This window comes from Protopterus annectens, chromosome 3.part0 (genome assembly GCF_019279795.1).
Source record: "Protopterus annectens isolate FY-2018-M chromosome 3.part0, PAN1.0, whole genome shotgun sequence".
Classification (NCBI taxonomy): Eukaryota; Metazoa; Chordata; order Ceratodontiformes; family Protopteridae; genus Protopterus; species Protopterus annectens.
The window spans coordinates 188,490,541-188,503,286 of record NC_056731.1 but is presented as its reverse complement, the minus strand read 5'-3'; the positions used below and the strand labels follow the sequence as shown (position 1 = coordinate 188,503,286).

The 12,746-nt window shown below is 39.1% G+C and overlaps 1 protein-coding gene across 1 annotated transcript in view; it reads left to right on the top strand.

Annotated features, from left to right (window-relative positions):
• GTPBP4 (GTP binding protein 4) overlaps positions 1–12,746 on the top strand; it is an 869,480-nt gene that overhangs the window by 434,955 nt on the left and 421,779 nt on the right. Inside the window, exon 12 of the mRNA XM_044064686.1 lies at positions 3,671–3,722. Within this exon, the coding sequence (XP_043920621.1) occupies positions 3,671–3,722 (52 nt within the window). The remainder of the gene's footprint in view (positions 1–3,670; positions 3,723–12,746) is intronic.

The window sequence follows — 12,746 nt, the reverse complement described above, 5'->3', positions numbered from 1 at the left end:
CTTCTGAGTGTGTGTATTCGTACATCATCTTTATGTCCTTTGCCTTCCACAGGGGCTGTATGTATGACTTACAATGCCTATAAGTACTAAAAGCTTTGGTATACTGCCCAGACATTGGGCTATCCTTGGCAGGAGATCCATTAGTTTGTGAATACTACAACTGTGAAGAGGAGAACATCTACTGTTATGGTAGGATTTTACACAATGGTCCTGTTTTTCAGACTGTTCCATAGAATGGATGATGGATAGTAGATGACTGGTTGCCGCTTTGATAAGATAGTTAGCTGTTACAGAAACAAACCTGTTATATGTTACCTTTTGTAGACCGGCAGGTAGTACTGATTCTCCCATCTTGATGGAACTCTTCCTGCCATTTTTTTCTTCCATAACATGCCCATCTTAGTAAGTGTCAGTGAGCTTCATGAACAGGAGGGTTTTTTCAGTTACTCACTCCAAATGTAGTGCCCCTTTATGCTGTTATGCAACTTCCTCAGTGTGATTGGCGGAGTCATTCTGGTCTTATTACTGTAGTACATGTAGATTAGATATTACCCACCCATGAATGTTGCCCACTTTTTTTGCATGTTTCACTCATTCCATGCAATATTGCTGTGCAAATTTGTTTTTCTGTGGCATCCTATAGCATCTTAAAATGTTAAGACTTTATTTTCTATTACACTTTTATTGCAACCAGGTTTTATAAAGTTGTAAACAGTGAATAGAGTTGGGCTTTAACTCCCTTATCTGAAGAAGGTTGTTTAAAGTTTGTTATATATTCCCTGACTGGGTGACCCAAAGATTTATCATCTCTTCCTGATGTAGGTCACTTAAGTATTATGCTCTGAAGCAGTCAGTATTTAAAGGGTTACTATAGTCAAATTAAAAATGCCTTCTGTTGATATCCTTTGCAGTACTGATGTGCCTGTAGCACTTTACGTGATAGTATGCGTTTGTTTATTTCTTCTGCCCCAGAATGGTCTGATGGGGTTGCCATATCCACTTAACTTTGCTTTCTGGGTAAGTGTTCCCTTTCCTGTGGTGCTCTTTTATCCCCAGAAGATGACATTTTAATCATACATCTCTTTTAGGCTTTGTGTATTAACATAGAATAACATTACTTGGAATTATTACTTAATTTCAGAGTCTCTGTAGAGACCATCAGTAATATTTTATTCCACTGAATGGATTGTATCCTTTGCTGTGTTTTAAATGTATTATAATGAGACCTTTATTCTTCGGGCACAGCATTTTAAATTTATTATTATATAGCAAAGATTTGGCTATCAACAGGAATTCTAGCCCTCATTCACTCATTCTCAAAAAGCAGTCACATTTCCTGACCATCCAGCATTAGCTGTAATCTGAACTAACAGCAGCATAGTAACAGGACTGTGAATCCCCAGAGACTTACTAGATTTATGCCTGTAGTGTGATGGCTGCCTGGGGGGGTTTATTGGTTGTGTTTCTTAGATGTGATGGGCGTTTTGATGGAAGAGCCAAGAAGGTAACATTTTTTCGGATGTATCTTGAGAATTCATTGCAAGCCCAACACAACATTCAGTGACAAAACTAAATAGCATGGAAATGCCAGAGAAACATCCGAGTAATTTTTTTTTATATGGCTGTATGATGATCGTTTTTAGGGTGAAACTACAGTCTTAGGAAGATGAAAAGTTGGGTGTAGAGCAGCTGTCCCTAACAACCGATATGTGGCTCATTTGGTACCAGGCTGCGCAGAAAGAATAAAAAACGTTTTATGTTGGGTGCCCAACTGTTCAGAAAAAAAGTGTCTGTATGAGTATGATTGTGTTTGTTTCTGTCTGTGTGTGTGAGTAAATGCGTGCATGAAAACAGAATGTATGTGTTTATGAAAGCAGAAGAGACTGTGTGTGTGTTTGAGAGAGAGTGAACAGTGAGGTTGATCGAGACATTATTTTACACTTGCTAAGCAGCACTTTTACTGTTTAGCAAGTGTAAAATGAAAATAAATGAAATCCGAAAAAGTGTGTGTGTGTGAGTGAATTTGTGCATGAAAACAGAAGAGACTCTGTTTCTGTGTGTGTGTGCCTGTGTGTGTGTGTGTGTGTGTGTGTGTGTCTGTGTGTGTCTGTGTGTGTGTGTGTGTGTGTGTGTGTGTGTGTGTGTGTGTGTGTGTGTGTGTGTGTGTGTGTGTGACAAAGAGTGAAGAGTGAGACCGATCCCTAGCAGCAGCTGTATCAGTTAAGAGGACCTCTACGCTCAAGAAATCTGGGCAGAGCCACAAATAATGGGGGGGCAAGCAACCAAAAATGAGGAGAGATTTTAAATATTGCTCTTATATACTTAGAGAGTTGCTAGAACAACAGGGTTTCCATTGCCATGTATATTTGAACGGTATGAAGTCTGAAACTCAAAAGCCTGTAATTATTTCATGACTTCAGTCCCCAGTAATTTGCCAGAAAACTGTGCATTTTATGAGGATGGGACCAAACATATGAACCAAAAATCTGGACATTCTGCAAAATCTAGACGGTTGAAAGGTATGCTGTGCTGACTCTTGTCTCAAGATATCAGGATAAACTTAAAATAAATAAGAGGCAAAGGCTCAAAATAGGAACACATTTTACTTGATTATCAGGATTTGTGTTAGCACACATTTTCAGAGGTGTGCAAGAGAGAGAGTGAGTGAGGGTCATAGTAAATAGGTTTGCATACCTCCAGACCTTTCAGCTGAAGAAATCTGGATAAACCCTAAAATAAAGAGGGAGCAAAGGCTCAAAAATAGGAACAGATTTTAATTACTGCTCTTATAAAATTACAAATTTGCTTTAATAAAAAGATTTGTGTTAGTATGAAATTTCTGAAGAAAATAATAGTCTAAAACTCAGATGTATGCCATTATTTAGTAACTTCAATCTCCAGTGACTGGCAACAAACCAAACATTTTAGGAGTAAGGGATCAAAAAGTAAAGTAAATGCCTGGATATTTTTAAGTATTATATTTTGGATGTAAAATGCTTCCTCCAACAGCATTAACCTATACTACAGCAAGTTTGAAACAGTAGGCGGAGGAACTATTTTACATCAAATATATATAAAAAGATAATATAGTACTTAAAAAATAAATAAATAAAAAAGTAAATACGTACAACACAGCACAACAATTCTACAGAGAGCCCATTCTCTAAGCCCAGTAATGCCCTCCAGGGTGTGTGGTAAAGTGTAATTAATGCTCTTCCAGGAGTGTAGATGCCATCTTCCTGCAATGTTAGGCCTCTACAAATTAACCCATACCCTGTCGGGCATTATTGCTTGCTTATTATGCACGCGGGATGGCCGGTCCCTGGAAAATTGTCTTGCATGAAACCAGTCTGTGATGCAAAAAAGGTTGGAGACCACTGGTGTAGATTATAGTTATTCTTTAAGCAATGTGAGGGATGAAAAGAAAGTCTGAGTTCATTTAACTAAAATGGTTATAATCTGGAAGGGTGCAGTAGTATGGCATGTGTAGCTGAACAGTTTTTTTTTTGTAATGGTAAATTTCCTCTTAGTAGCAGTAAAGCAAAAGAATGCCCTTTCTGTGGTTTTCCAGAGACCATATGAGAACTTTGAGGAGTCCCACAATTTAGGTTTGCCTTTAAATTACTGTTTTCTAACAGTTTTTTTTGCTTTATTTTTTCTGTTTCCTTAGGAAAAAGATCTTGAGGCAGAACTTGGTGACGATTATGCACTTGATCTGAGGAGTAAGTCTTGTTTTAAACTTTTTATTCAGCAAAACTATTCAAAACCATATATAGTTATATGTAGAAAGTACTATAAAGTAATGGAGCATTCAGATATTTCACTTGTACATTTCCAAAGTTGGTTGGTTAGTACTGACCTGAAGCTGTTCCTTTTTTGTTCCATCTCATCTCTTGTATTGCTGATAATTGATACTTTATTACACTGAAGGCTTCAAGCTGTTTGCATATCTGAATGGATAAGACTGACCATAGACTTGCACTCTGAAATGAAAGATGAGGGGGGAGGAAAGAAGATTGCCAAAAAAAAAAAATGGGAAAAGTGAATGAAAAAGGTTTACCCTGGGACTCAAGCTTCCATAGTTAAAAACTAGCAAGTGGTCAGTAAGCAGACTTTGTCAGAGCAAAACAGCAAAATAAATGGCACTTTCTCAAGCACCTGTTTCCTCTGTGCCTGAATTTCAAGTGTAGCAACACATAACAGGAAAGATAACTGAGCACCATGATCTGAGTTGATGGGTCAGCTTGAAAAGTTGAAGGTGCCAGATGTTTCTTATGGCTCCGGCACATAGTCCTACCCAGAAGATTGGAACACTTCTTGCAGATCTAGCCTTATACTAACAATTACTTCCCATTGAGATCAGTATGGATCTAGCCTTATACCAACACTTCCCATTGAGATCAGTATGGTTCTAGCCTTATACTAACACTTACTTCCCATTGAGATCAGTAGTATGACAACACGTTTCAAGTGTGAAACCATAAAACAGTCTCAGCAAAGGCTCTAAAATATAATTGACCTCTTGAAATATGGAAGGGGAAAAATTGTGGCATTTGTGTAAAGTAAGAAAAAAAACTTAACCAGCCCTTCCATATTTGAACACTATGTAAATGGGGTCAGATCATTTTATGCAGGTCTGTTATATTTTAGAGCCTTTGTTGAGACTGTTTTATGGTTTCACACTTAAAACATGTTGTCAGACTTAGTTTGCAGTTAACAGTGCGTAACATTCAGAAATGTGTGTGTTTGTTCATCACTGAATCACTGTAGTAGTAGCCTAAGCTGTATGGTACGTATTTTGCCAGGATCAGACCAGTTATCCAGCTTCCAAAGCTTTAGTGCACCTTCCACACACACTAGCCTCTGCATAACTCGAGACGAGCAGTATAAAGTCAGTGGCTAGGGTGACAAAATTCAGTGTGTTCTTGCTGCCAAAGTGTACTCTACCCTATGGAGTTTGAGAGAGTAATGGTCAGCTAGTGTTTCTCCGAGGTTGGGTAGATATGGACCCCTTTTGAGAATACCTTCCACTCTATCACTTTTTGTGAAGAAAAGTTTCTGTTTTACATCAAAATTATACTACAGGCTAGTACTGCTTTTTTCAGTGATTATCACTAAAAATGTTTACCTCAAATCTGTCGTTTTAGTCAGGATTCCCTGTCAAATTATTATTTTTTTATGAGAAAAAGCTTTACTTTTTTTGTCAGAATTCTTAGCTAGGAGCCTGGACTTGTGGTGTTTTGGTTGTTAGTACAGCCTAGAAAAGTCAGTCTATGTGCTTGTCAGACAATGTCTTTGGTATAAAGTCACACCTGATTCCGTCAGGGGTTCTGTTGTAAATAAACATTGTTTGTGAAAAAGTGTTCTCTTCTGTCAAAATTAATTACTGGGTGCTTGGGTTGGTGTGTTTGGTGCTTGTCACTAAAAATTTTAACTCAAAAATGTATTTTTAGTCAGAAGTTAAGGCCAGCTCTTTAAGGCTTCACTGCCCACTTGACAGATATATCTGGTGGCTAGGACATGGACTTGAGTTTGAGTAATGCAATCATTCACTCCCTTTCAGTTACCATAGGTGTCCCTCAGGGCTCTGTACTTAGGACCCTTTCTCTTTAATATCATTATAAACAAGCTTCACACTGCCATCCACCAAGTAAACATAGTACAATACACAGCTGATTCGACTTTAATATGTACACCCCCCTCAATATCCAGACCACAAGAAATCATTCAATTTTTTTTTCTCTTCAATCGATCCATGGCTGATACCTACTTCTTAATCCCAGTAGAACAAAACTGATGCTCTTCACCCCAAAACATCATCTCCATCAAAAACATCTACAAATAATACCAAAATTGAGGTAGTACCACAGACTAACTTACTAGACATTGTAATACATGAAGGTCTTAAATTTGATCAGCATACTCTTCAAACGGTTAGAAATATCCAGTAGAAACCTGGCTCCATTTACAAAGCAAAACACTAACTTACAGACCCAGTAAGAAAAACCCTAACCTCCATCTCTTTGCTTCCATTCCTGTTATATGCCTCAACGATCCTTGCAAACCTAACCTCCACACTAAAATCCAAACTAATCTCCTGTTACAACAAAGTAGCTAAATTTGCTACCGATACTACACACTGAACTCACCACTGCCAAGCCTTAAAATAACTAAACTGGCTAGAGCTTAATAACTATATAACATACTCGCAGCTAGTTATGTCATACAAACTGATATGTTATCCTGAAAAATGTCCTGTATTAAAATACATATTATTGCCCTGCACCCCCCCACTCCCACCAAAGGGAACTTCATTCTGGTGATAAATTTCTGCTATGCACAGCTAAAGCAAATGATTCATTTGGGACTCACTGTACTCCTTTTACATCTCCAAACTTTGGAGCACCATCCCTGCACAGGTAAAAATGACTAACAAACTCCCCAGGGTAAAAAAAGTTCAGCTCAAACAATACCTTGCCCTTTCTTGGTTATGCTTGTGTTTATCACCAGGTTGAGATATATAGTGAAAGCGCACACGTCTCATTGCTTTTCACTAACTTTTTGCCCTGTTCTTCTTGAATCCTTCACACCTAACAATTTTCCCTTCTGCCCTTGAATCAGTACAGCCCTTTTCACCCCCTCTTAACCCTTCTCATATTTCTATTTTTCTAACTGCTCACTTCTCTTCCCCTCTCATGCATCCCCTGTATGCCTAAGTTGTAAACCCTCTAGATACACCAGTTTGAAACAGGCAGCCTAAGTAGATCTAATTATATACCCTGCTCTCTCTGTCATGTGCTGTTGCCACTATCCTCCTATATACTACTATCTCCCCTAATTTTGTAACTTATTTTGTTACATTTCTTGAACTCTTTGCAAACCTATCTTCTTCTTCTTTTTCTTTTGGCTGTTCCCGTTAGGGGTCGCCACAGCGGATCATCTGTTTCCATTTCTTCCTCTCCTCTGCATCTTTTTCTGTCACACCAACCACCTGCATGTCCTCTCTCACCACATCCATAAACCTTAACTTAGGCCTTCCTCTTTTCCTCTTACCTGGCAGCAGAGCTGTAGTAACTACAGAGGGATAAAACTGATCAGTCACAGCATGAAGTTATGGGAAAGAGTAGTGGAAGCAAGGTTAAGAAGGGAGGTGATGATTAGTGATCAGCAGTATGGTTTCATGCTAGGAAAGAGCACTACAGATGCAATGTTTGCTCTGAGAGTATTGATGGAGAAGTACAGAGAAGGTCAGAAGGAGTCACATTGTGTCTTTGTGGACTTAGAGAAAGCATATGACAGGGTGCACAGAGAGGAGGAGTTGTATTGTATGAGGAAGTCGGGAATGGCAGAGAAGTATGTAAGAGTGGTACAGGATATTTATGAGGGTAGTGTGACAGTGGTGAGGTCTGCAGTGGGAGTGATGAATGCGTTTAAGGTAGAGGTGGGATTACTTCAAGGATCAGCTCTGAGCCCTTTCTTATTTGCAGTGGTGATGGACAGGTTGACAGACGAGATGCTATGATGTTTGCAGATGACATTGTGATCTGTAGTGAGAGTAGGGAGCAGGTTGAGGTGACCCTGGAGAGGTGGAGATATGCTCTAGAGAGGAGAGGAATGACTGTCAGCAGGACTAAGACAGAATATATGTGTGTGAATGAGGAAGAATAGAGGAATGGTGAGGATGCAAGGAGTAGAGGTGGCGAAGGTGGATGAGTTTAAATACTTGGGATCAGCAGTTCAGAGTAATGGCGAGTGTGGAAGAGAGGTGAAGAAGAGAGTACAGGCAGGATGGAGTGGGTGGAGAGGAGTGTCAGGAGTGATTTGTGACAGACGAGTACCAGTAAGAGTGAAAGGAAGTTCTGCAAGAGGGTAGTGAGACCAGCTATGTTATATAGGTTGGAGACAGTGGCATTGACAAAAAGGCAGGAGTCAGAGTTGGATGTGGCAGAGTTAAAGATGTTAAGATTTGCACTGGGTGTGATGAGGGTGGAGAGGATTAGGAATAAGTACATTAGAGGGTCAGTCCAGGTTGGATGGTTTGGAGACAAAGCCAGAGAGGCAAGATTACGTTGGTTTGGACATGTGCTGAGGAGGAATGCTCAGTATATTGGGAAAAGGATGCTAAGGATGAACTCTTTACAAACCTGTACAGTGCTGAAATCTCTGTTCCTACATAATTGTATCACTTCATTACGTGTTTTGAACTCCTTGCAAACCTTTCTTTACTGAAATGTGAGAACAGCAAACTTCCTTACAGTAATCGTTTCCCTTCTGCAGTTTCAGTGCATTTACCTCCTGCAAAATTTTAGAGCTGGAAAAACTGTATAGACTTATAATTGATGATGTAAACAGGGTCGGCCTTAGCTGAAATGGCGCCCTAGGCGAAGTAGTGCTCCGGCTCCCCCTTACGCCCTCAACATACTCACAAAACAACCCTATTTGAGCCACACCCACAGGTAGGTCACTCCCCAAGAAAGCCATTCCAGTAATTTCCTTAAATCATTTAAATGCATAAGAAGAAAAAGATACCTTGTAATGCAGTTAAACTGCAACTACCTTTGTGCACTTATTTCGTACTTTAAATACCAGAACTGGATCATAGTCAAATAGGGGCCCTAGGCAGGGTAATAGATTCCCCCCCTGAGCAACCCGTCTTGCAGCAGCCTTTACCCTCCTCTGCAGCCCCAGCCATCCCAGTGTTCCATTACTTGGCTATTTTTCACCAGTTACCGTACACACTGTTCAAAATCTATCAGTGTGCATACTGTTTTCTTATTTAATTCCACAGTGTTTACAGATATTGAAATAAAACAACACAAACATAGATAGCCATTTGCCAAACAAACAATACAGTTTCGCAGTGAATACAGATTTAGCATGAGCAGTAAACTTCTCTCCCCTTGAAACTCATACTCATTGAAACGGCAAAACTCACATTTATTGAAACAGCATGAAAACCCAGATTCATATAAAATGCATCTGGCCAGTGGAGGATTAAGTTTACCTTTGGGCTGTTTTCAAAACAGACTACTTGCACACAATTTTTAAGGCCATGCATGCACATATTTGTTTTTTGATTCATCTTCCTGACTGTACTAAATTATATTCCTTGTGTAATACAGCACCACTTGTTAGAATGTGTTTTAAATTTGTAGTTTTAAACATTCTTTTAATAAGCAATGAAACAAAATGTATGAAACAATAACTACCCATTTCAGAAAATTTCAACCATAAAAGGCCACTCAAAACTTCTGTAATTACAATCCACAAATATCACTCGATACACACAATCTCTGCAGAAGTAAAACCATCTGAATAATTCTACATTAAGGACATCTGTAACTAATGAAGAGGTTGCTACTGACAAGCAACTTTACATTTTAATATTTTATCTGTAAACTCAGTGCCTGCTGCCCTTGAGGAATTAATTGCCTGTATTACATTAAAAAATTGGTAGGTTAGTTATACTGCAATAGGAAATAAACCAACAAGTTCATAGTTACTATGTATCTCATACAAAGGAGGACATACTCAGGAGTGTAGAACCCCTTTCCCCCTTATAATGCGAATAATCATATGGGTACTACAATATCAGCACTCTATTTCCATGGTGTGGGAGTAGAATCCACAGCCCTCTGCACCAAACTCAATTATGCTACCAACACTGCTTTCAGATTCTACAATACAGTGTGCCATATGATAAACTATTTGCACTTCGAAAACAGACTTAACATGAGTAGCAGTAAACTTTCTTCATCACTTATGTTTCAATTGTTATTTATAATTGATTATTTTTATTATGGTAAAACTTATAAAAAATTTTCAAACAAGAAAAAAAAAAGATCTGCTTTTGGCACTACAATTATCAAGAGTATGTTCTGTTATTGTAACACCTGATAGGAAGAGCTTGAATGTGTCCTGTGAGTTGCAGATGATGTACCCATTCCTATCAGATATGAAAGTTATGTACTTATCAAAAACCTCTCCAGCGGGAGTATCCTGGACTGGATCTTAGTCTCTCATCCCCATTATTTCTCAGACAGTGGTACTCTCCCCGATCCCCTTAGTGACCACCTACCCCTCTTCACCCACCGACTCCACTTACTACTAGATCGCACCCACAAATATATTACCTTACCTAACCAAAAAAACTTCAACCCATCAACCTTTGTTAACTCCCTAAAAGCAATAAACTGGAACTGTCTAAAAACATTACCTTTAGATAATGCAGTTGCCCACTTTAATACAACTTTCTTAAAAATACTAGACTTCCTTGCTCCACTAAGAACAAAGAGAATAAAAATTAAAACCGCCCCTTGGCTTACCAAAAACACACTAGCAACAATGCGGCAAAGAGATAAAGTCTGGGCACACTACCAGAAAAATAAGTCCCCCCTCATCCATAATGAATACAAAGCACTTAGAAACATGGTAAAAAAGCTCATCATCTATGATCGACGAAATTACTTCTCCATACTCCAAAACAATAACAAAACAAATCCTCAGAAGTTCTGGAAAGGTGTCTCCACTTTACTTAATCCTAGTAAACCTGTCACCCCCACCCCAGACCATAATGCCCCAGATGCTACTCAATTCAACTCTTTTTTTCATTGATTCTCTTTTAAAGTTAACCTCTTCTTTCTCTAACTCACCCCCATCCTCCCCCAACAACACCCTACCCTGCACTACTACCACTCCCCCTCTCACATCTACTAACTCTGTACCCTCTACCTCTTCTCCTACTCTCACTTCCTCCTCATCTTCTTCACCCCCTAATACCCCCTCTCCACACTCCCCACCATTCACACTAAAACCTATACCCACTTCTACTATACAAAAACTCCTTCAGAAACTAAAACCTAGCACTAACGATCCTGATAACATCCCTTCCTATTTTCTTAACATATCTGCTGAAGCAACTGCCTACCCCATTAGCATGCTAATCAACCACTCTATCCAAGAAGGCATAGTTCCCCAAATCTGGAAAAAAGCCTTCATCATACCTTTACATAAGAGTGGCAACAATAACAATGTTAATAACTTTCGCCCCATCGCTAAACTCCTCGAAAAATGTATTCAACTACAACTACTTCCATATCTCTTAGATAACCACCTGCTAACTCCCACACAACATGGATTCAGACCTAATCACAGCACTATGACACACTCCTCTCCTTCCTTGAAACTGTAAATAAAGCCCGGGACTCTGGCCTTATTGTCTCTACCCTTCTACTCGACCTCTCTAAAGCCTTTGATACCATCTCACATAGGCTGCTTTTAACCAAACTTGCAAAACTTAACCTATCTCCCTCATCATTGAACTGGTTCTCCAGCTACTTAACCAATAGATATCAAGCAGTAAAATGGGAAAAAGGCAACCTCCTCATTTCTTTATACCCCAACCGGAGTTCCCCAAGGCTCCATATTAGGACCCCTCCTCTTCAACATATTTATAAATGATTTCCGGAACGCTATCCCTCTCTCCAACATCATCCAATATGCAGATGATTCAACCATTATCTGCTCTGCCACATCTATCCCTACCCTCCTAAAACTAACCCAGGATGCTTTTTCAACCACTGAGCAATGGATGAATAGTAATCACCTGGCACTGAATGCCTCTAAAACCAAATGAATGGTATTCACCCCCTCTAAAGTCAACTCTATCAGTATAAACACCTTCTCTATTACTAGTCAAAATAACATTCCACTGGAGCTGGTGTCAGAGACCAAATTACTTGGAGTCCAAATTGATAACCAACTAAAATTTAACTCCCATCTACAACTAAATATCAAAAAAAAACATCAAAAACTAGGTATGCTCTATCGGCAAAAGTACTACCTTACAACTGCCACTAAAATCACTCTCTCCACTTCCTTTCTTATTCCTTCCCTTCTCTATGGAGCTCCTTCTAACTAATCTGCAAACATCTTTGAAAACACAGCATTCCTCTTATTACAACAAAATTGCCAAGTTTGCTACCAGCCAAAAGTCCTCTACCCACCATTGTTCCTCTCTCCAACAATTAAAATGGCTAGAACTACCCAAACATCTCACCTATATTCAACTATCCCTCGCACATAAGCTCATTTTCAACCCCTCCCTCTGTCCTTCCCTGTCCTCTGTCTTTAAACTGCACCTACCTGATAGAGTATTAAGGTCCAACAACCAAAATCTACTAGAGGTGTATAAACCTACTCGTCCCCCAGGCAAAAATCTTCTATCGTATGGCCTTGCACGCCTCTGGAACTCCCTACCTCCATCCATTCATACCACCTCTAACCATTTAAATTTCAAAAAATCTCTTCATTCATACCTAGTATCACAATGGGAATGCTCTTGCTTCCACCCCATATAACTAACACTAGAATTTTCAAGTTCCTTTCCTTCTCCTGCGGTTTCACTTTATCATTTCTCCTAACTCTTGCACTGTCATTAATTTTAGGGTATCTGCAAGAATACTGACTCTCAGGGTATCTACAAGAATACTGACTCTTAACTTGTACCGACTTCTCATTTTAACTTTGTAACACCCCTTATAATGTGTATATGATACAAGTTTCATCAATTGTCAACTTAATTGTAATGTTTGTTTATAATATGTATTTCCTGCTTGAATTGTTAGTGTATAATCATCTCTAATAACCTACTGTAACATCAATTGTCTGGAGCTTTTCTCCCCAGGACTCCATTGAAAACGGGTTCATTTTGGCCCAATGGACTATCCTGGTAAACCAACTGCAAA